This window comes from Hemicordylus capensis, chromosome 2, assembly GCF_027244095.1.
Source record: "Hemicordylus capensis ecotype Gifberg chromosome 2, rHemCap1.1.pri, whole genome shotgun sequence".
Classification (NCBI taxonomy): Eukaryota; Metazoa; Chordata; class Lepidosauria; order Squamata; family Cordylidae; genus Hemicordylus; species Hemicordylus capensis.
The window spans coordinates 197,473,765-197,497,048 of record NC_069658.1 but is presented as its reverse complement, the minus strand read 5'-3'; the positions used below and the strand labels follow the sequence as shown (position 1 = coordinate 197,497,048).

Below are 23,284 nucleotides of genomic sequence, written 5' to 3'. Positions count from 1 at the left end.
TTCTTGGGATGAAGACCATGTCTCCCTGTGCTGATCCTGTAATAACTTCTGCTAGTATGATATTTTTTTCCAGGTGTGTGACAATTAGGCGGGTTCCATTGCATAAGCCTTTTTTTGTGTTTAGGTTTCTTAGCAGCATTATGATTGTGCCTTCTTTCAGGGTGAGTGTATGTTTTGGCATGCCTGCGGGTGTTTGGTCATGTAGGAATTCTGCTGGGTAGTTTTTGGCGTCTTCTTCAGTGGTGTCATCTATGGAGTCTGAACTGAGATAAGTTATTGGTTCACCCTCTAATATGTGGAGCACCTGGTCATTGAGGCTGTCCACATCACTGTTTTTTGGGCAAAGGATGGATCTTTTTGCTAGGTTTGGGATATTCTGAACTTGTATTTTTTCTCCGAAAATTTCTCTCACGATATCTGTTCTGCATATGATGCTTGATGGGATCTCAAAGATGTTTTCTTGTAATCCCTCAATCTGTGGTGTGTCTCCGTTGCCTACTGTGATTAGCCATTTGCTGAATTCAGGGTCTTTTGATCTTATATTGTTGTGCAGTCTCAGGATCTTGAATGTGTGCCACAGTGTATTGTTTTTTATGCAGGCCTCTACTTTTGGACGGACACCAAGCGTTTTATTAGAGAGGATAGATAAAGGCTGGATGGGAATATGGGATAAAGTTAGGCAGCAAAGCAAATTATAATACCAGTTTCCAACTCAATGCTTCACAACTTTGACCCTCTAGCTGTTGTTGGACTACAACTCCCATCATATCTGTATATTGACCACTGTAGCTGGGGGATGATGGGAGTTGTAGTCCAACAGCTGTCCGAGCCTATACCCATATTCCCAATCTAAGGATACAGTGATTACATTGATATTACTGGTGAAGGGAGTTTTCTAGAAGATCTTGAATGGGGGAATTTTCCACTGCCCCAAGTGGATTGGGATCTGATTCCACATTTGAATTCTATAAATAAAGCATTAAAAGTATACCATCCATGTTAATTTTATGTGTTGTATAAATTGCAGAGGTTTTTCCAATCGCTGAAAATATTTGAACTGAAATGTTATTTGCAAATAATAATAAGTACACTTAATGTGCTTATTAGATTTTTACGTGGAAATTCTATTTTATTGGGATACTTGTTAATATTAAGACACAACAATTGCATAGAATTGGGTAGCACCAAGAGTAAAAGTTGTGTGAGCAGAATGCTTCTGGTCGCACAATACAGGGAGGAACAATGTTCCCCTTTCCTCCAGGAGCCCTCTGCATTCCCTGAAAATTTGCTCCTGAGGGTTCCCCCACCCTTGGGAACATTGAGGAGTGGGGCGCAGGCAGATGCAGAGGAAAGAGAAAATACAGGTGAAACTCGGAAAATTAGAATATCGTGCAAAAGTCCATTAATTTCAGTAATGCAAATTAAAAGGTGAAACTGATATGAGACAGACGCATTACATGCAAAGCAAGATAAGTCAAGCCTTAATTTGTTATAATTGTGATGATCATGGCGTACAGCTCATGAAAACCCCAAATCCACAATCCCAGAAAATTAGAATATTACATGGAACCAAGAAGACAAGGATTGTAGAATAGAACAATATCGGACCTCTGAAAAGTATAAGCATGCATATGTATTCAGTTCTTGGTTTGGGCCCCTTTTGCAGCAATTACTGCCTCAATGCGGCGTGGCATGGATGCTATCAGCCTGTGGCACTGATGAGGTGTTATGGAAGACCAGGATGCTTCATTAGCGGCCTTCAGCTCTTCTGCATTGTTTGGTCTCATGTATCTCATCCTTCTCTTGGCAATGCCCCATAGATTCTCTATGGGGTCAGGTCAGGCGAGTTTGCTGGCCAATCAAGCACAGTACACTGTATACTTTTCAGAGGTCCGATATTGTTCTATTCTACAATCCTTGTCTTCTTGGGTTTTGTTGTTGTTGTTGTTGTTTTTTACACTCTGCGTGCTTTGGGTGTTGCCCATGGCTTCTACAAAGGTGACACGTCCTCTTTAACGCCGGACTGCCCATCTGCCAGTACCTCTGCCCCCCTCTGCCCTTTGGACTCACCGTTCCTTGGTCTTCACTCTTGACTGGGATGCCCCACGGTTCCTCTGTGAACCAAGTTCCTTTACGAACCAAGCTTTTCCTGATGCGTCACCAGTTTGTAGCGAGTGACGGACTTCAGGAATCCACAGGAGTCCTTCCCTCGGTCAAAACCTCACCGATGCGCGCTGGTCTGGTGTCCTAGTGGATCCTTTGTCGGTCCCTCCGCTCACAGACTGGGAGGCTGGTGCTCCCCCGGTTTCCTGGCCAATGCACCAACTGATATAACCGTGAAAGCCGGTTCTTGTACGAGACGCCAAATAATACACACACACACACACACACACACACACACACACACACACACACACAGAGGGAAAAGCTTATGGGATGTTTACTGCTAGCAAGTAAGGCTTTCGGGGTGCACCCAAATCGAGAGCGAAGACCCCCAGTTACAGGTAAGTATTTATACACAGAGTGTAGATTAGTCATCTTATCATGGTGTAACAAAAGTCTTAGAAAAAATGCAAAGCCTATCATCAGTGCAGATCCACCTTTGTTTACATCAGAACGAACAATTGACCATCCCTTAACTCATATCAGTTTCCCAACATCCGCCGTTCATAGCTTATTCCGTTTCCCCATTCCTTGCCCCTTGTCTAGGTTTCTCTCAGTGGAATAATAAGATACCAGCAGCTGCAGCATATTTACTCCTTAAGAGGCAAAGGTTACTTCCCTATGCAGAGAGGGCTGGGGGAATTAACCCCTTAGTTTCTAGGGTGGAAGAGGCATAGAGAGTTATGGGACTTCATATTAAGATGGCTGTGCTGTGGTTCCCTAGGCCTCAGTTTCCCAACATCCACTGTTCATAGTTTCCCAACATCCATGTTCATAGCTTATTCTGTTTCCCCAATCCTTGTCTAGGTTTCTCTCAGCGGAAGAGTAAGATACCAGCAGCTGCAGCATATTTACTCCTTAAGAGGCAAAGGTTACTTCCCAATGCAGAGAGGGCTGGGAGAATTAACCCCTTAGTTTCTAGGGTGGAAGAGGCATAGAGAGTTATGGGACTTCATATTAAGATGGCTGTGCTGTGGTTCCCTAGGCCTCAGTTTCCCAACATCCACTGTTCATAGTTTCCCAACATCCATGTTCATAGCTTATTCTGTTTCCCCAATCCTTGTCTAGGTTTCTCTCAGCGGAAGAGTAAGATACCAGCAGCTGCAGCATATTTACTCCTTAAGAGGCAAAGGTTACTTCCCAATGCAGAGAGGGCTGGGAGAATTAACCCCTTAGTTTCCAGGGTGGAAGAGGCATAAAGAGTTATGGGACTTCATATTAAGATGGCTGTGCTGTGGTTCCCTAGGCCTTAGTTTTAGGTTAGATTGCCCTCCCAACGTGGATGGTTTGCGTGGGTATATCACAAACAATTATGTGATTATTTCCTTTGCAGGCTGTCTTTTTTAAAAATGAAAAAGCAGCTTAGGAGTCTGTGAAGGAAAGATGTGTGGGTGGAAGAAAGAGGTTGCTGAACTTTCCCTCTCTAGTTGTTTTCTTTTCCCTGCTCTGAATTCAGCAGCACAGGGAGAGTGATTTTGAGCCAAGGTGTTGTGCTTGCTGATGTGGGCACAATGGTAATGTAGTGCAGATACACTTTGTCCTCTCAGGCTTGTGATGCACTTCAGATTACTGATGTGGATGGGGCTCATTCCTGGGTCCGCTTAACCAATCAGTCAGATACAAGGATTGGGAATTATTAATTGAGGCTTTATTGCTCTGCAGTCAGCAATAGGTAATCAATAGGCTCATGTTCTCAAACTGATTACAGTTTGGTTACAGGTGCATCTTACATTTATATAAACAATCTAAATAATGCCGACACCCTAGACACAGTATACATGGCCAAGTATCTAGTACGCATGCAAATGATTCATTGTCCATCTGGTGATTACTCCTTATTTGGTTAGATCCTGTTTTCTTAACTGTCAGCGAAAAACAGTGAGAACTTTGACTATGTTAACAGGTTTCATAGATACAATTTAGCTGGAGAGAAATAATGACATTAATCACGAGAGGCCGTGATGTCCCTGAGTTTGGGCTAGGTTACTTTAAGTTAAAATGAGCTTTTCTAGGCAAAATGGAGTTTCTTTGGTTTTCTGAACACATCATTACCACATTCTCTCTTCTGCTTTTTCTGGTCCCCCTTTGCCTGTGTGTGTGCGCGCGTGCGTGTGCATATGTATTTCAAGCCCTTTTATTCCCTCCTCCCCCTATTTATTTATTTATTTGATTTCTATACTGCCCTTCCAAAAATGGCTCAGGACAGTTTACACAGAGAAATAAATAAGATGGACCCCTGTCCCCAAAGGTTTCACAATCTAAAAAGAAACATAAGATAGACATCAGCAACAGTCACTGGAAGTGGAAGTACTGTGCTGGGGGTGGATAGGGCCTTTAAATATGCCTTAGTAGTGACGCAGTTTCCCCCTCACTCTTTTGAATTTCCCTCAGAAAACCTCTAATAACTCATATCTCTGCCCCAAAAGTGTCTTTCTCCACTACAAAAAATTTAAGAGAGGAGTTCCCCCTTAGGCTTCCCCTATCTTTGCACCCCTGAAGTGCATATTATTCCCGTGAAGGAAATTTCCGATTGCGCGTTCTCCCTTGGAGAAGGCAGGAACTAGGGGCAAGGTTGCAGATTCGATTTCTCCCCAAACATTTGAGGAATTCCCCGCTGATTTTACTGCCCTGCCTCTCGGTCAAACCCGAGACGAACCCATACTTTCATCCCCCCAAACAGATTATCCCCCCCCCGCCGCAAAGCGTCTCTCCTCTCTCCCCTCCCCGCCCAAAATGTAAGGAGTTGCTTCTTAGGTTGTCCCTCTCTCTGCATACCCGACTAGGGGGGAGAGTCAAGAACTACTACCGCGGTTAAGAATGTTACTCGTCGTCTAGCCTTGCGCGGCGACACCGTCAAACTATTTGCAGAATTATTAACACAACTGCTGGTTACGTGTGTTTATCTGAGAAGTGGTTTAAAGTGACGCCCGTTAGCTACGTGGAAGGCGGCAGCCAGGGATGAGACCGCGGAGTCGGGAGGACGAGCTTGGTTCCAACCAGGCAGGTGGTGCCTACATACAGAGAGGGTGGCTCATCAGCAGTGCAATCTTACGAAGCGCGTCCACTGGGAGGGGAGAGGCCGCCTCGACCTGCCTTGCGGGGAGAGTCAGATGGTCACTCGTCCTCGTCTATGGCGAGGTGAGGGCGGGGGTGGGGGGGGGACTTGAGGAGCAACGCCTCGCTTAACTTTTTTTGGCGAGAGGGGCGGAGAGCAAGTGCCCTTCTATGGAGGAGAGATGGGCCATTAAGCTTGGCAGGCGGGAATCTGGAATCTTGAGAGGCTGTCCATTTGCCTCGAGGGCACAGCAGCCGCTGCCTCCCACTGAGCCCCCCCCACCCCGCTCAGCCCTGCAAAGCGAGCAGCCCCATATTCCAGCCGCATTGCCAGGAAATGCAAGCAGCAAGCGCCTCGCTCGCCTGTTGTGAGCCCCTTGGGCAGCTCCGTCCCTCGCACTTGCCCTTCTCGTCTCCCAAGGGCCGCAGGAGCCCTTTAAGGCTAGAAGTCACAGCGAGAGGCTTTTCGCAACAAATGCCCACACAGCGGCTAGAGTATACGTTGGGGCGGGGGCAGCTGAGGAGAGGCCTCCAGGCCCCACAACCAGCAACTTCTCATCCGCCGCCCTCCTGCTGGCTCCGCCTCATAGCCTCAGGCTGCTGGTTCAGGCAGCCTCTACTGGGGGCGAGCAGCAGCTTCCCGTTAAAGATCAAATGGAGCCGGGCTGTTCTTCATTGATTGGCTAAATGGTGTTCAACAACTGCGGGTATGGATCACAGAGGACCTTTTCCCCAGGCTGTGGGGTGAACCCTGAGGAAGGCAGGAGGTTTCCTGGAAGAGGTTTCCTTTTGTGTTGGATTTATAATGTTGTGCCCACCTTAAGTGGTGCAGTGGGGAAATGCTTGACTAACAAGCAGAAGATTGCTGGTTTGAATCCCTGCTGGTGTGTTCCCCAGACTATGGGTAACACCTATATCGGGCAGCAGCAATGTAGGAAGATGCTGCATCATCTCACACTGTGTGGGAGGAGCAACGGTGAAACCCTTCCTGTATTATACCAAAGAAAACCACAGGGCGATGTGGGTGCCAGGAGTCAAAATCGACTCGACGACACACTTTACTTTACCTTTACTCTCCAATATTGTACAGAGGAAATGAAAAAAAGGGCCATGCTTGTAATGCTTATGTTAAAATAGGACAGCCCTACTGGATCAGGCCCAAGGCCCATCCAGTCCAGTATCCTGTTTCACACAGTGGCCCACCAGATGCGAGAATCCCACAGGCAAGAGGTGAGGGCATGCCCTCTGTCCTGCTGTTGCTCCCCTGCAACTGGTATTTGGAGGCATCTTTACTCCGAGGCTGGAGGTGGCCTATAGCCATCAGACTAGTAACTATTGATAGACTTGTTCTCCGTGAATTTTTCTAAGACCCTTTATAAGCCATCCAAGCTAGTGGCCATCACCACATCTTGTGGCAGAGAATTCCATAGATTGTGTAGAATATGTCATAGATTGTGTGATTCCATAGCTGTGTAGAAAAGTACTTCCTTTTGAAGGTCCTAGATTTCCTGGCAATCGGTTTCAGGGGATGACCCCTTGTTCTTGTGTTGTGAGAGAGCAAAAAAAAATTTCTCTCTATCCACTCTCTCTATTTCATGCATAATTTTATAAATCTCTGTCATGTCTCCCTGTAGTCACCTCTCTTCCAAACCAAAAAAGTCCCAGATGCTGTAGCCTTGCCTCATAAGGAAGGTGTTGCAGGCCCCTGATTAGAATATCCAGGAGACTGCTGCCTGGTTTTCTGTCCCCACACCAGTCTCCTGGCTGCATACAATACATATTGCTGAAAACTCTATACTTTATGCTGTATTCATGTATTCTTTTCTGGTTTTTTGTTGCTTTTTTTAACGAGAAGATGCCTGTTCCTTACATTGAAGGAGGGGCTCTCAAACATGGGTCCCCAGATGAAAATGATGATTTTATCTATATGGACGCCCCATTATCTGGGTTTTATGCAAAATAAAATAACATAAAACACATAAAAACAAATGAAAATGGCTATACCAACAAATATACACTAAAAAGACTGAAGCCATTTAAACACATTTTAAAAGATGTTGGACTACAACTTCCATCACTTCCACCCACAATGGCTTTTGGACTACAACTCCCATCAATTAAAATCAAGTAGATTTTCTGTGGATCCTGGGGAATGTATAGAAAACGGACTGTAACCAGGATATTCCACCTGAAATATCCCTGGGAAAGGATCTTGGGTAGCAGAGCTAGGAAATACTCATCTTTGTCTAAGGTCTTGAATAGTTGCTGCCAGTTGAAGATAATGAATGGAGAGCTTCTATCTGGCAGCTTCATATGCTCAAAAGCACGGTGAATTCAGAACTTATTTTAGAGGGAAATTCAGAACTGTGCAATGGTATGCAAGTGCAATTTGTGCATGTAATGTGTGCTACTGCAACAACACATGTCTGTGTACAGATACTTGGTTGGCTAGAGTCTTCCATGATATTTAGAAGCCTAGTGCCAGTGTGCTTCCCAGACTGTTGCTGGAGGCAGATGCTCACTTCAGTGACAACAGCAAAAGGCATAATCTCATACTGCGCTGGAGGAAGGCAATAGTAAACTCCTCCTGTATTCTACCAAGAAAACAACAGGGCTCTGTGGTCGCCAGGAGTCAACACCAACTCGAAGGCACAATCTTTCCTTTTTTCTTTTACACAGAGTGGGAGGAAATCCTCAGAGCTGGGAATTCGACAGCAGGAAAGTGTAAATACTTTGTGGGAGGAACAATAAAGTCTGCAGGAAGTGTCTTTGGCAGAGAAAAGAGAAACGGCTACGCATCAACATGGTTTGGGTTCTAGAGAAGCCTTGATTACTCACTTTTCTTGCCAATCACTCTTTGTATCCTCTTACATCAAAACTTGGATTTTTGAACTGTTCAGATGTTCTTTCAGAAAACACCCCTTCACACTTTGTGTCTGGCTGCATATTTTTAAAAGCCTTGTGTGAATGGGTATGCTCAGAGGTTAGGATACATGCTTTTATGCAGAGAGTTCCATGTGTGTCCCCAGCATCTCTAGTAAAAAGGATTTCAGGTAGCAGCACTAGGAAAGACCTCCTCTAACTGAGACTGGAAAGCTGCAGCTGGTCAGAGCAAAAAATACTGGGCTGGATGGACTAGTGGTCTGACTATAAGATAGCTTCCAGTGTTCAATGGAAGAGTCGGAGTCTTCCTTTCGGGGGCGGGGGGGGGGCTTCCTTTCACTTTTAATGTTTCATAAAGTTTTATTTGATTAGGTTTCTTTTGTGTTTGTGTTTAGCATTTTGCAAACTGTAGGTGGATTGATGTGCCAGAGATTTCATGGCTGTGTTAAGGTGATTAGCAAATGCAAATATTTGTGCTTTTTGGTTGATGATTTCTTGGTAACCTGTCCTTTGTACAATGGATTGTACTGTTAATGCTGCACTGCAGGGAACACTGGGTGGAGATCTCCATGCAGCTCAAAGTCCAAAATGATTGGATGCATGTTGCCTGTAGCTAACATGGGCAGGGTGTCAAATAGTTTATTCCTTTGCCTTGGTTGTGGTTCAGCTGGTTGGGGTTTTTTGTTTTGCTTTCTACATTGGGGGAGATCATGTAGGGAAAAAAGGTGCTTCCTGTTTAGGGTAATGAAATTTTAATTTCGGCATAGTGACTAGAACAATCTGATTTTGTCGTATCTGAATGGGGGCAGGGAGGAGAGATGAAGCAACAGGAAGTGTGGACTTGTGCTTCCTGTTGCTCCATTCCTTGCCACCTGCTGCAGATAGGAGAGGTGGTAAAGTTTGATTCGGGGAGAGATGAGGTGTGGTGTGAGCAGGAGTTGCTGCCACTCTCCTGTTGGGTAAGGAGGGACTGAAAGGGAAAGCATCAAGGTTTGGGCTTGGGGAAATAAGTTGCTCCTCTCTCTGTGCATTTTGTGTACCAAGGAGAGAAAGGTGGGCAGGGCTTGGGAACTGAGGAGCAGAGAGTGGGTTGACTTGCTCTGGTTGGGCCAGACCTGCTCTGTGCACCCTGCCAGCTTCCTCCTAAATAGGCATACCAGTCGCCAGGTGACAACTGAAAGCAGTTGTGGAGGTTTGAGAGGTCTGCTCTTGTGAAAAATATTGCAGGGGGCAAATGTCCAGGAATATTTCAGACATAGTTGGTCATAGCCCAAACCTTGAAGAAGGCAGAAGCCTGGATGCTGCTACTCCCCCACACATAAGAGTTCCTCAAATCCCGTTTTATCGGCTCATAATTAATTTATGTCAGTAAAGGTAAAGTGTGCCGTCGAGTCAGTGTTGAGTCCTGGCGACCACAGAGCCATGTGGTTTTTCTGCAGTAGAATACAGGAAGGGTTTGCCATTGCCATCTCCCACTCAGCATGAGACGATGATGCCTTTCAGCATCTTCCTATATTGCTGCTGCCTGATATAGGGGTTTCCCATAGTCTGGGAAACATATCAGCGGGGATTTGAACCGGCAACCTCTGGCTTGCTAGTCAAGTGACTTCCCCGCTGTGCTGGCCAGAAATAATCATGGGCATGTAAAACAAGATCCCTCACCCCTTTAAAACATCACACACACCCCACCACCAACAGATGAAATTTTGATTACAGACCTATACCCCAAGTTTGGTGGGGATAATGCGGGGCAGACCTGTTGTAGTTAAAGTTCAGTTCAACAGAGACTCTCAAACAGGCTTCCTCAAACTGCGGCCCTCCAGATGTTGCTGAACTACAATTCCCATCATCCCACCTACAATAAGTTGTAGCTGGGGGTGATGGGAATTGTAGTTCAGCAGCATCTGGAGGGCCGCAGTTTGGGGAAGCCTGCGTCTCAAATAATGGTTTTAAGTTATGTTCCCTATTCTGCAAAAAAAAAAAAAAAAAAAAGTTCTCTGATGTTCAATTCATGAACTTAAGGAAGTCAATCCAGCTGGTGTTGGTTTGTCATGGATATTAAATTAGCTCTTCCAACCTTTTAGTCATTTGATTTAACTCTGGCCTGGCCTCAGAAATAGGTATGACCTAGGCCTTGATGAGAGCAATGTGACTTAAGTAACTTGTGATTAACTCTGTTCACTCGTAAGCCCTGTTCAGTTGTATATACAGAGTCCACAAGAGAACGCTGGCAAGCTCTGTGCCCCTTGCCCCCCACCCCACCCCCGGCACCAATGCACTTTGTAGGCCTACCCTACATTGTTCAAAAGTACATTGTCTGAGGAGACAAACTCAATATTTGGGAGGTATCCTCATGGGCATTTCCAGATGGCAGCTTAAAATTGCTTCCCAACAAATGCACCAAGTGTGCATTTGTATGATCTGGATTTTGACACTCTTGTATATGGGAATGTTTGCACAGCTGCAGCCTGCAATCGGTGTTCCCTCTAAGGCGCGCTCACAAGTTTTTCAATGTCCGCTCAGTTAATTTTAGATCCCACTCAGGTTGAATCAAGAAGGACCCATTCCAAATGCACATGTGCACACACTGCCTTGATACTGCACACCAGAACAAAACTCATTCTGCACAGATGGAAAAAAATTAGAGAGCACGCTGCCTGCAATTGGATCTTATCTTGACGTTTCAGGCTTAAAGCATTACATGTGCATGAGAAAGTAGTGGCTGGCAGCTCCAGCCACAATCAGTTTATTCCCACTTTGAAGCCCGTTAGGGTGAGCGTAGGGTTTTACACCACTGCCTCCCTTGCTCAACGATTTTGGAGTGTTTCTCAACGATTTTGGAGTCATGGACCAGTACATTCTTCATGCTCAGTTTCCTGGACCAGCAGTTAGTAAAGGGGCCACCCCCCTCGCTGCCACCTCCTACCCCCAGTGATGTCATGTGCAAAGGGGGCAGGGACCAGGGTCCACGGAGCCCAGGCGAGCTCTCCAGAGCTCATTTCTAGGCAGGCAGCCCTCTCTGCTGGTTAACGTTCATTTCGCTTCCTCAAAATGAACATTATCCGGTGGCGAGGGCTGCCTGGAAATGAGCTTCAGGGAGCTCTTGGTGCGGCCCCTGCTGGCCCAGAATTGGGTTGTGTGGTTTTTTTTGCAGGGGGGTGACTTTTATTAGTGATGCCTCACAGACTGGTACCTAATGCCTCACGGACCGGCACTGGTCCGCGGACTGGTGGTTGAGAAACACTGGTCTAGAAAGCACCCATGACTGGGAATGCTTTTGCAGGGTGTCCAGTGTTCTAATCATTGCATTTGTTTCCTCAGACAAAACACTGTATCTGTGGAGAGTGGGGAGGTGTGGCTTAAAAGCTCATTGTCATGAGGTGGGGCTTACTAGTGCATTCTCATGTACACTGTGCCTGGTATAGCATGCAGGCTTTGAGTCACGACTGAGCTGGGCTTAACTTAGTCAAGAAGACTAAGCTTTAGCTGGACTGGGCTGAGCACACGTTCCTTGCTATCCCATCCAGGACATGGATCTCTTTCTAATATTCCTTCTCTCTCTTCTCTCGCCCATTCCCCACCCCTACTCTCCAGGATGCGTCCGGTCCAAAAGTCCTTGTGTGTGCTGATGGTGCTGACGGCATCTCTGGCGTTTCTCTACCTTCACGTGTGGTCACAAAAACCCTACAGTGTAGTGGACCTACGAAATCGGCCTGACCGAGCACCTGAGCAGTTGTTGAAGGACCACCTCCTGGTGCCTGACAAGAAATATGCACACATTGCTTTCCGGATCAAAGAGGAGATTCTGGAGTAAGCCCCTTTCCCAGATGTTCGCTACCTGTCCTGATTTATCAGGGATAGTTCCACTCTTTTTTTTGTTTAAATCAGGGCCGGTACCATCATAGTTCTTATTTTGTCTTTTGTGGAAATGTTGTGTATGCACCTTTAAAATAATTCTGCTTGTTTCAGCCCATTGTCTAGATATTGAGAAGGTAAATCTCTAAAGATAGAGACGGCTTGCGTGTACGTCAGTGACCATAAGGTGCCACAACCACCGCTTCCCTTCTTTCATTTCCCCCAGCCAGGACTGGCTCCAGGTGTTCAGGGCCCAAAGCAGGCTACCTTGCATGGGCTCCATCCTATCTACCCCTCAGGTTTATGATGTGCGAGATCAGAAAGAGAAGGTGACAATGAAGTGGCTAAGCCAAGAAGGTGGCTCTGTTACCTCTGCATAAGGACTATGGGTACAGAGATGGTCTTGGAGATTGGCTATGGGCCCTTCTGAGCGACCTTGGCAGTTGTTCAATGGTTACAACCCCAGACTCCTGCTCTGCTTCCAACCAGCTTCCCAGATGCAAAATGTGGCTCACTGTGTTTCGCTTGCACCCTTTCATACATGACAAGCAGCTCATTTGTGAACTCTGTTAGGGTTGTTGGCCAACAATTAATTTTAAGGCAGAGATGTTTCCGCAATGCTTATTTGTATGTTTCCATCCCGTTACAGACTTCTTCCTAAGAATTCCTGTAAATGTGAAGTGGAACCTAGTATGAACCTCCCCTTCCAGAAACATTTCTTTGGTCATGGCTGGTCTCTGGAATTTGCTAATGTGTTCAACCCTGCAGAGCTGCCAGAGATCAACAGCATGCGAGAACAGGAGTACCGCCGTTACCGGGAGAGGTGAGCTCCACCCAAGGCTGGGTGCAGTTTTCATTCATACCTAAAAGGAGCAAAAATTTGGTGCATCACAGAATTAAACATTCTGAGGCTTGGCTGGCTTTTTCCCCTGAGTAGGAGATCCTCAGGATGGTAGTGAACTGAGCATGCTCGAGACAGAACTGGACTACGTTGACTTGTTTGTGGGCGTAGCCTCCTCCTTCCTAACCCCAGTTCCAGTTCTGTCTTGCTCGGGGTAGGATGTTTTAGGAGAGAGCTCATGCAGTTAAGCCTTTGCTTCAGTTTGTTTTATTTATTCTCCTTAATGACCAGCCTCTGGCTATTGAGGGAAACAGGAGTCACAACTCTTGGGTCTGTGCCTGCCTGGTGGTTTCCCCCCCCCTCCCCCCCCCCTTCCTCTCCTCTTGGCTCTGCAAGGGTGGGGAAGGGAGCTGCCTCTATTTGGAGCCAGCAAACAAACAATCAGATAAGATTTCCTACTCAAGTTAATTCTTTTAGCTTGCATTCGGCTTGATTGGCTACTTACTAAAGTATTTGCATTTGTTTGGAGGGGTCCTGGTCAGAAGAACTCTTTCAGGGCTCAGGCTTCTCAGCTGCACGTGTTTTCTCAGCTCTTGTTGTTGCCACGCCTTAGTCCAGCATGACTGCTTCAGATTCCCCCTGCAGCCTCAGGCTCAGACAATGGGGACAGGGACCTTGGGGGGGCACTTAGCCAAAACCCCCAAGAGGTCCAGGCGCAGTGGACGCCAAGAAATAGAGGCGCCAGCCTGAGTGAGTCCTTCCAACGTACTTTTAAGGGAGCGCCTGTTGATTCAGGTGGCCAGCTGGAAATCAAAAGCGAAAGCAACCCAATGGTGCCAAGTGGAAGGCTGGATCAAACAAGCGCCTTCGCTTTGAGGGAGATGACCAGAGCCCGGTGGGCACTATCCTGGCATCTCATCCTCCGGCCATTGGGGCCTCAGCGTTTGAGGGGGAACCGGCTGGTCCGCGCATTCCCTCCACGCTGCATGATGGATTGCTCACACGCTCCCCGCACAGCCTCAGCAGTCACCGCTGTAAGTATAGACCTTTTCTCACCCAGGATTCTCAATGGCTGTGTGAGTTTTTTTGGAGCAGTGGGAGGAAAGTGGTCTTGTGGCAGCAGTCATGAATTTTCCCCTTTGCTAAGCAGGGTCCACCATGGTTTGCATTTGAATGGGAGACTGAGTGCTGTAAGATATAAATGTTTTCCATTGAGCCACCTACAGCCTCGCTTGCTACTCTCCTAGCATGGCCGTTACCAGTTCTGCGGGTGCCTCACCCCTTACACGCTGGGACACGCGTGACTCCCAAGTTGTTTCCACCATCGCTTAAACCCAGCCCATGGCTCAGGGGTTTTTTCCTCTGTATGAGCGTGGTTGGTGTATGCCCAGATTTTTTGCCATGCAAAACCAAGAGAAGGCGCAGGGATTCTTTCCCCTCTTCCTCCCACCCCCGCTGGTGGAACAGGAGTTGTTAACACCCCATGCTTCCTAGTGGAGCCAGTGTGGTTTAGTGGTTAGAGTGCTGGACTAGGACCGGGCAGACCCGAGTTCAAATCCCCATTCAGCCATGATTCTAGCTGGGTGACTCTGGGCCAGTCACTTCTTGCTCAGCCTGGCCTACCTCACAGGGTTGTTGTGAGAGAGAAATTTAAGTATGTAGTACACTGCTCTGGGCTCCTTGGAAGAAGAGCGAGATATAAATGTAATAATAATACTAATAAGGCGGCCTTCCGGTCCCACACTGGGTCAACTTGCACCATTCCCCTTTTCCCTTCCCCCCAGTCACCTCAAGTGGTGCAGCAGGGAAATGCTTGATTAACAGGCAGAAGGGTGCCAGCTCAAATCCCCGCGGGTAGCTATACAGTTACCAGTGATTTACGAAGAGCCTGAAAGGCATCACCTCGTACCCTCCCCTTCCCCAAAGACCAGGGAGGCCTACCGCCCAGTTACCACCTGACCATCAGTCAGAAAAAGGGGCTCCTTGCAATCTCTGCCTCTGGACCCTACTGGGCCATTGAAGCCAGACAAGGACGAAGGGGAATTATCAGGGGGGGATGTGATGCCGCCCATTTCTAACTCTGCCAGACTTTTTCCCTTAGCAGAACTCGGAAGGTTTTCCTGTCTAAGGCACAGCGCACAATCAGTGCTGTCTCCCCGTCGGAAACTGCAGAGCCGTCTTCGCCCCTGGACTAACAAGTTTTCCCTGCAGCTGATCCGGTAACATCCACAGTTACATTCCCCCCTCTATTTCGCAGGGTGATGTGTGTGGAGTGGCAGCGCTCTGCCTCAGCCAAACCGATGGTTGACCTCCCCAAGCAACATTTCCAGTCCCAGGGGACCCCTCAAAACCTTTGGCCATGCCTAAGGTTGTCCCTTCCGGGGGCTCAATTGGTCTCCTACACTCATAGGACAGGGACCTCTCTAGCCCCAGGACGACAGGCGCTGATACTCCCTTCTCTTGAAGGTCCGAGACGCCTTCAGCCACGTCCCTCAAGTTATGCACCACCAACCCCATCTTGCTCGAGCGTTCGACTCTGGACCAAGGCACTGTTCAAGATGGTCCCTCCCGACCAGCCTAAGGTTTCACCAGGGCATTAACTAAATGAACAAGACTGCTGCTCTTAGAGCCAAGTCTAGCTTAGATTGTACACAGTCGAGCCATAGCAGTGGGCGTGGCTGTATACAGGTCATCTTGGCTTAAGACCTGAAATGCTGACGATTATTCTATGTTTCCTTTGATTACTGCTCCATTTGTGGGAGCTACCCCTTTTGGTCCCACTTAGACCCAGTTTTTGGTCAAAACATGGGATAAGAGTAGGCTATGTCTTCTCCACACAGAGAGCCCAATGGATCCCCCGTAGTTGGTCCGGTTCCCTATCACCCTTACAGGCAACACTACTTCACACCAATTCCATTGGTACAGCTCTCTGCCGGGAGGCTGAGTGCGCAGACTTAGTGGCCAAGGGCTACAAAGATGCTTTTCTGTCAGAAGGTTCAGATTTCGTAATAGTGTATTATATAGGAAAGTATAACAGGATGGTATCAGAGTTCTAAACTTAATTGCCTACTATGAAGCCTCGCATCTTAGGGATATTTTGTGGTTAATAGTAGACCTGGAAAAGTTCTGGGTGAAGATGAAGGTTCCCGAGGATCATCTTGGTAATTTCAACAACCAGTTATTGATATTTGAATTTATTAAGAGTTCTAAATCTGTTACAAATCCACCTTAAGTACCACCTTTAAGATCTGGGGGATTTGGTATAAAATTTTTGCCCTCCCATATTTCCCCTTGTTAACCATTTGTAGTCATCCCAAATTTCCAACTTTTGACTCTCCCTCCCGATTACTTGATGTCTGGGAGGTATCACACAATAGATTTAAGGATTTTTATTATTTCAATACGCCAATTGATTAGAACCATTTTGGGAGAAGTTTATGAATAAGCATTGCTCTTGGTTAAATTTTCTTCAGTTTCACTCCTCTATTTTACATCCTGATATAGTTAAGCAAGCTAATAGGAGTTTGACTATGTTTGTGGAATTAATATTAAAGGCTTCAGAAGACTCTTAAGGGCCTGATTTCTAGATTATAGGAGATTTTAATAAGCCAATCATCTGATCCATTAACTGGCCTTAAGTTGGCTTGGGAAAATGACCTACAGCAAACTATTAGCGACTTACTGTGGAAAGGAATACCAAAATGGAAGCTGGTGTTTTCTACCTCTTCCTGAATTAGAGAGTATTTTGTTAAGCTCTCTCTCAGGTGGTATTTGACCCCTTCTAGAGCAGCCCACATCAATCAGAGTCTGTCCCCATGATGTTGGAATGGCTGTTGTGATAGGGGTACATACTCCATTTATGCTGGTCTTGTTCTGCTTTTGGGCAGAGTTGCCTCTATTACATATATTTTCAGAAGTTAGTTTGACATTATCACCTAAGGAGCTTATAGTTTTTATGTTAACTGAGGCTGGACTTTCCATTGCACTACGTTGGAAGCATAAAACTATGTCGTTGACTTCTTGGCACCAGTCTTTGTGGCACATTACCATATCTGGGAAAAATTGACTCATATTATTCATCTTCGAACAGATCAAGCTAATTCTCCTGATTTTTCTTTAGGATCTGGTCAGTTTTATTCTGTTCACAAATCAAGATAATTGTAATTATTCTCCTCCATCTAATTACTTACATATCTGGAAGGATGGTTAATGGATGTTTTTATGTATCGGTCTTACTATTAGGGGCATGTATTGTCTGAAAGAAAGAAAGAAAGAAACTACAGGTCTAAGACACCATTCTGGCTTCAGACACCAATCAACCAATTGAATATATCAAGCCTCCTGGCTCGCCTTCCGCAGAGGGTTGATCTCACAAAGAGAGATCCACTCCCCACAGGGGTGCCTAAGGTCCTCACCTTTCTCCAGGCCGGCCTAGACCTTCCTCTGCAACCAAGCACCCTGAGGCACCAAGCCTCCTCATTAGCCTTGGTTTTGCCATTTTTTCTTCCACTGACTTGGGCCAACCGAACCTGCGCCCACTCATACAAATTCCTGGGGGAGCGACACACCTATCTCCTCTCTAGTCAGGCGTTCTTTGCCTGGAACTTCAACTGAGTTCCTAAACGCTCTCACGAAGGACTCCTTCGAGCCCATTGCTACCAGTCCACTGAAGCTCTTGTCTTATAAGGCCCTCTTCCTGGTAGCTATTACCTTGGCTCAAGGGTTTCTGAGCTAGGTACCCTCTTGGCACAGAAGGTATATTGCACCTTCCAGCTAGATGCAGTGCATCATGGCCTGAACACCACCTCCCTCCCAAAATGTCAATTCTCACTTTCATAGATCCAGAGTTGACATTCTTCCTTCATTCGGCCTTTCCCCTGTCCAGCCAGGGGAATGATTGTAGCACAACCTGATGGGCCCAGGGCTTGGCGTTCATCGCACCAGACACATTCACAAGTCCAACACCCTCCTTGTCTTTTTCCGTCTCTCCTCTTTGGGGAACAGAGTTTCTAAGGGCACCTCGACTGGCAGGATCGGATCATGCATTCACCTGGCCTACTCGGATCTCAACATTCGGTTCATGGCGCGATCGACCAGAGGCACAGCTACCTTTGCGGCCTTTTTTCAGCCCATCCCACTATCGGGAATCTGCAAGGCAGCAGCACTTGGCCTTCCGCTGCTCCGTTCCCCTAGGCACTATAAGGTTCTGACCACTCAGCGGCACAGGCAGCCTTGGGGCGCACGGTGCTTTGACAAGGGGTTTGAATACATCCTTCCCATCCCAGGGATTAGTGTCTTCAGCTTGGGCACGTCCCATCCTGAGGATCTCCTACTCAGGGGGAAAAGGAACATTGGTCTTACCGTGAAGGGTTCTTTTTCCCTGTAGTAGGAGATCCTCAGCCCCACCCGGATGTATTTTCGGGAGGTAGAGATGCACAGATGGTTAACGGGGCCAACTGAAGGATGGGCCTGATTGGGGACGGAGGCAGTCCCTCAGGAGTAGACTCCTAGGCTGTTTTTTTGCACTTGTCTGTCTTATTCTCTAACCTCTTGTCCGAGTTCTTCCCACTTTTTTCTTTACCTACAGCTTACAGAGTACTTACACAGAGCTCTCTCCACTCGACATACCACCTCGCTCAACAGCCCTGGAACTGGGGTTAGGACGGAGGAGGCTACGCCCACAAACAAGTCACGTGGTCCAGTTCTGTCTCGAGCATGCTCAGTTCACTACCATCCTGAGGATCTCCTACTACAGGGAAAAAGAACCCTTCACGGTAAGACCAATGTTCCTTTCTAAAAGAAAAGCACTCTGACAGAATAACAGAAAAATCTGTTATTTTGGCCATAATTGAGCATGGTGAGAATGTTATAAACCAAGCCATTGAATTTTTTAACCCAACAGAAAGGCCACTAGCAATTAACCTGGACCAATCTCTGTTTGTGTCAGCAAAATTTGTTCAGTGGATGGGGCAGACACTCATGGTAAATGTGTGTGTTGGCTAGGAGATTTGTACTTGGGAATTCTTTGCAATTCCAACAGATCAAGCTTCACGAGCAAGAAAACAAAATGTTTAAAGGATCTGGTGGTACAATTACGCTTGCTGAAAAACAAAAAAAAAATCCACTTGCTTTCTGATTCTGCATGCTCTCTGACCCAGAACTTGGCCAAACTTTTGAAACATGGGTATTTCCTTGATGACACAATCCATCCCACCCATAACCTTCTGTTTCATAAGCAAGGAGAAACCCATTTCTGGATGACTTCCCAGACTCTGTCATCCTTTAGAGATGGGATTCAGCTGATGAATCTCAAACCAGAAGATACCATCAAAAACCAGTCCTAGGATTTTCCAGAAGAATGTCATTGAGAATCACATATAAAGTATGCATTGCATGATGCTTGTCAAACAGAATTCCCTAACTTATTTTAGGAGCTTGCTACACAAAATGATTGCAGAAGCCTAGGTGTATGTTGTCTTCTATTTCCTGTCCTCTGTTAGGAAACAAAACCACATTTGATTGCTATGCAGACAAAGTTTTTTGAAGTGCAACATGCCAAGGAAGCAGACTTTGTGTGGGCGATGTATTTATGTAAGAAACTTTCATTAATGAAAATCGTCCAACTGGAACACTAAAAGCCCAGTAAACTTCAGATTTTGACTGATAAGGAAGGAGTATTTCAGGTTTGCATTTCTGACAGTTTGAAGTAACTAGCCTAGGGAGCAAGAGGTTGCTGGTTTGAATCCCTGCTAGTATGTTTCCTAGACTATGGGAAACACCTATATCGGGCAGCAGCAATATAGGAAGATCCTGAAAGGCATCATATTGCGTGGGAGATGGCAATGGTAAACCCCTCCTGTATTCTACCAGGAAAACCACAAGGCTCTGTGGGTGCCAGGAGTCGACGGCACAACTTTACCCTGGAGAAAAAAGGCAAGATAAAAGGGTGTGCTCAGGAAACTGTCACATCAAATAAATACCCGGCAAGTAGATGAATTTCCTTCGTGTCTTGCTGAACAAACAGGAGCTGATTTTGCTGCCACACATGAACCAGGCAAAACTAAATTGCAGAAGAGAAACCTGTAATATTGGTGGAGTTGAAAATACCAATGCATAGTTGCCATCATGAAGAAACATATATCAGGCAGCACTAGATCCTTTAAAGAAGGGGAGTAAATTTTTACTTATCTTCAGTGTATATGTGGTGTTTGGCAGTGCCCCCAAAGTGGCTCATAGCATAATTGGAAACACAACCTAAAAATAAACTAGACAACAGTTAAAAATGGGAAGAAAACCAAAATAGCAACACTTGTAGTGTCATCCAGTTCCAAAAGCCTGATAGAACAGACTGTTTTTGACCAGTCATTGGAGGGATTGGGACACATGAGCCTGCCAGGTGAGGCATTTCTGAAACTTGAGTATTTCTACAGAGAAGACCCTCTCTCCTGTGCTTGCCAACCAAACCTCAGCAAGTGTCTGCACAAATCCAGGTGTATAATTGCCATCATGGGGAATCTGATATTGGGATGGTGGATCATGTATCTAATGCTTTGGGCTGTAGTGCTAAAACTGCCCAGCTATGCACCATAGGGCTACCTAATGACGCAGCGGGGAAGCAACCTGCCTAGAGAGCAGGAGGCTGTTGGTTCAAATTCCCACTGGTGTGTTTCCCCCCCCCCTTCAATTCAATATTTATTGATTTTAACAATAATAATATTCATTCATAACAAACAAAATAAACATAAATGGACTTCCCGCGCACCTCTCTTCGTGAAACATCAGTTATAAAGTTTACCCTTGCTATAATAATAATTCAAGACATAAATTTGAACCCTTATAAACACAGTTAATCTATCCAACCTGCATTTTTTTTCTAAATTTCAAATCCAGCTGTAAGATCTATAGTAGGGAAATAGTTTTTTAAATACAACAAAAATGGTTTCCAATCTTCTTTAAAAGATTCTAAGTTTTGGTCTCTTATCAGTGTTGTAAGTTTTGCCATCTCCGCATATTCCAAATTTTTTATCAGCCAATCTTCTTTTGAAGGCAGTTCATTACTCTTCCATTTCTGTGCGTATATTATTCTGGCCACCGTAGAAGCATACATGAAGAATGTTAAGTTATTTGTAGAAATTACTCCTTGTGTTATTCCCAGCAGGAAGGATTCTGGCTTCTTAAGAAATGTCATTTTAAATATTTTCTTTAACTCATTATATATCATATACTGGTGTGTTTCCTAAAACATGGGAAACTCCTATATCGGGCAGCAGCGATATAGGAAGATGCTGAAAGGCATCATCTCATACTGCGCGGAAGGAGGCAATGGTAAACCACTTCTGTATTCTACCAAGAAAAGCACATGGCTCTGTGGTCGCCAGAAGTCGACACAGACTCGACGGCACAATCCTTTATGCACCACAGGCATAGATGTGGTTGTCATTTTTGTTGGCAGATTCAGTGGTTGCCATTTTTGTTGGCAGATTCAGTGATTGAACTAGTCAATCCCTTGTAAATCCTTTGGCATTGAAAGGTACCTCTGCTTTTATTGCATCAATAACATAGGTTTATGACTCCTGAGGATGTTGATGAGCTGATTAGAACAATGCGGCCTACCACCTATTCTCTTGACCCTTGCCTGACCTGGCATATACTATCTGTCAGAGGGGTTGTTGTAGAAGGCCTGGTAGAGATTATAAATGCTTCTCTGAGGGAAGGCAGGATGCCTCCTTGTCTTAAGGAGGCAATTATTGGGCCACCAGGGTAGAAGCCTACCTTGGATCCCTCAGAGTTAAGCAAATGTAGGCCTGTCTCCAACCTTCCGTGGCTGGGCAAGGTAATTGAGCGAGTGGTGGCCTCCCAGCTCCAGACAGTCTTGGAGGAAACTGATTATCTAGACCCATTTCAGACTGGCTTTCGGGCAGGCTATGGGGTGGAGACTTCCTTAGTCAGCCTGATGGATGATCTTCAATTGGGAATTAACAGAGGAAATGTGACTCTGTTGGTCCTTTTGGATCTCTCGGCGGCTTTTGATACTGTCAACCATAGTATCCTTCTGGAGCGTCTGAGGGGGTTGTGAGTGGGAGGCACTGCTTTGCAGTGGTTCTGCTCCTACCTCTTGGGTAGATTCCAAATGGTGGAGTCTGTTGTTCTTCAAAATCTGAACTTTTGTATGGTGTCCTTCAGGGCTCCATATTGTCTCTGATGTTTAACATTTACATGAAACTGCTGGGAGAGATCATCAGGAAATTTGGTGCAGGGCGCTATCAGTGATGACACCCAAATTTATTTCTTCATGTCATCACCATCAGGAGAAGGTATAAACCCCCTAAATGCCTGCCTGGAGGCGGTGATGGGCTGGATGAGGGATAACAAACTGAGACTGAATCCAGATAAGATGGAGGTACTCATTGTGCGGGATTGAAACTTGGGAGATGAGTTTGATCTGCCTGTTCTGGATGGGGGTCGTACTTCCCCGGAAGGAACAGGCATGCAGTCTGGGAGTGCTTCTGGATCCGAGCCTCTCCCTAGTGTTTCAGGTTGAGGCAGTGGCCAGAAGTGCCTTCTATCAGCTACAGCTGATACGCCAACTGCATCCGTTTCTTGAGATAAACTATCTCAGAACGGTGGTACATATGCTGGTAACCCCCAGACTGGATTACTGCAATGCCCTCTATGGGGGGCTGCCCTTGTATGTAGTCCAGAAACTACAGTTAGTCCAGAATGCGGCAGCCAGGCTGGTTTCTGGGTCGTCTCGGAGAGACCGTGTTACTCCCTTATTGAAAGAGCAACACTGGCTGCCGATAAGTTTCCTGACAAAATACAACGTGTTGGTTATAACCTATAAAGCCTTAAACAGCTTGGGCCCTGGGTATTTAAGAGAACGTATTCTTAGTCATGAACCCCACCACCCATTGAGATCATCAGGAGAGGTCTGTCTGCAATTGCCACTGGCTCGTCTGGTGGCTACTCGGGTCTGAGCCTTCTTCGCTGCTGCAGGGAATGCGCTCCCTGCTGAAATAAGAGCCTCCCCATCTCTGGCAACTTTTTAAAAGTCTTTAAAGATTCATTTGTTCACCCAGGCTTTTAATTAAATATTTTTAATAGTTTTAACATTGTTTTAAATTTAAAAAATTGTAATGTGTTAACTTTTGTTCATTTTGTTTTAACTAATGTTTTAACTTTTTCCATTGTCATTTGTTTTGCTTTGTTGTAAACCGCCCAGAGATGTAAGTTTTGGGCAGTATAAAAACATTTATTTATTTATTATTTATTATATTTCTATATCTCCTGATATGTACATCTCTAAGCGGTGTACAAAATTTAAAATATTTAAAAGTCACAAATTAAAATACAGGACAATAAAAACAATAGAATAAAATAGTTATTAAAACAAGTTTTTAAAATTATTAAAAATTCTAATTAAAAGCCTGTGAAAACAGGAGAGTCCTGAGGTTCTTCCCCAAAACAGAGAAGGAGATACTCTTATTT

At 45.8% G+C, this 23,284-nt stretch overlaps 1 protein-coding gene across 15 annotated transcripts in view; it reads left to right on the top strand.

The window, feature by feature from the left end:
* B4GALNT1 (beta-1,4-N-acetyl-galactosaminyltransferase 1) overlaps window positions 1–23,284 on the top strand; it is a 159,824-nt gene that overhangs the window by 115,021 nt on the left and 21,519 nt on the right. For 9 of the 15 annotated variants that reach the window (XM_053289367.1, XM_053289366.1, XM_053289374.1 and 6 more), the window contains exons 2-3: window positions 11,695–11,910; window positions 12,605–12,778. In XM_053289367.1, coding sequence (XP_053145342.1) covers window positions 11,695–11,910; window positions 12,605–12,778 — 390 coding nt within the window. The other 6 variants (XM_053289383.1, XM_053289376.1, XM_053289373.1 and 3 more) reach the window with 6 other exon arrangements.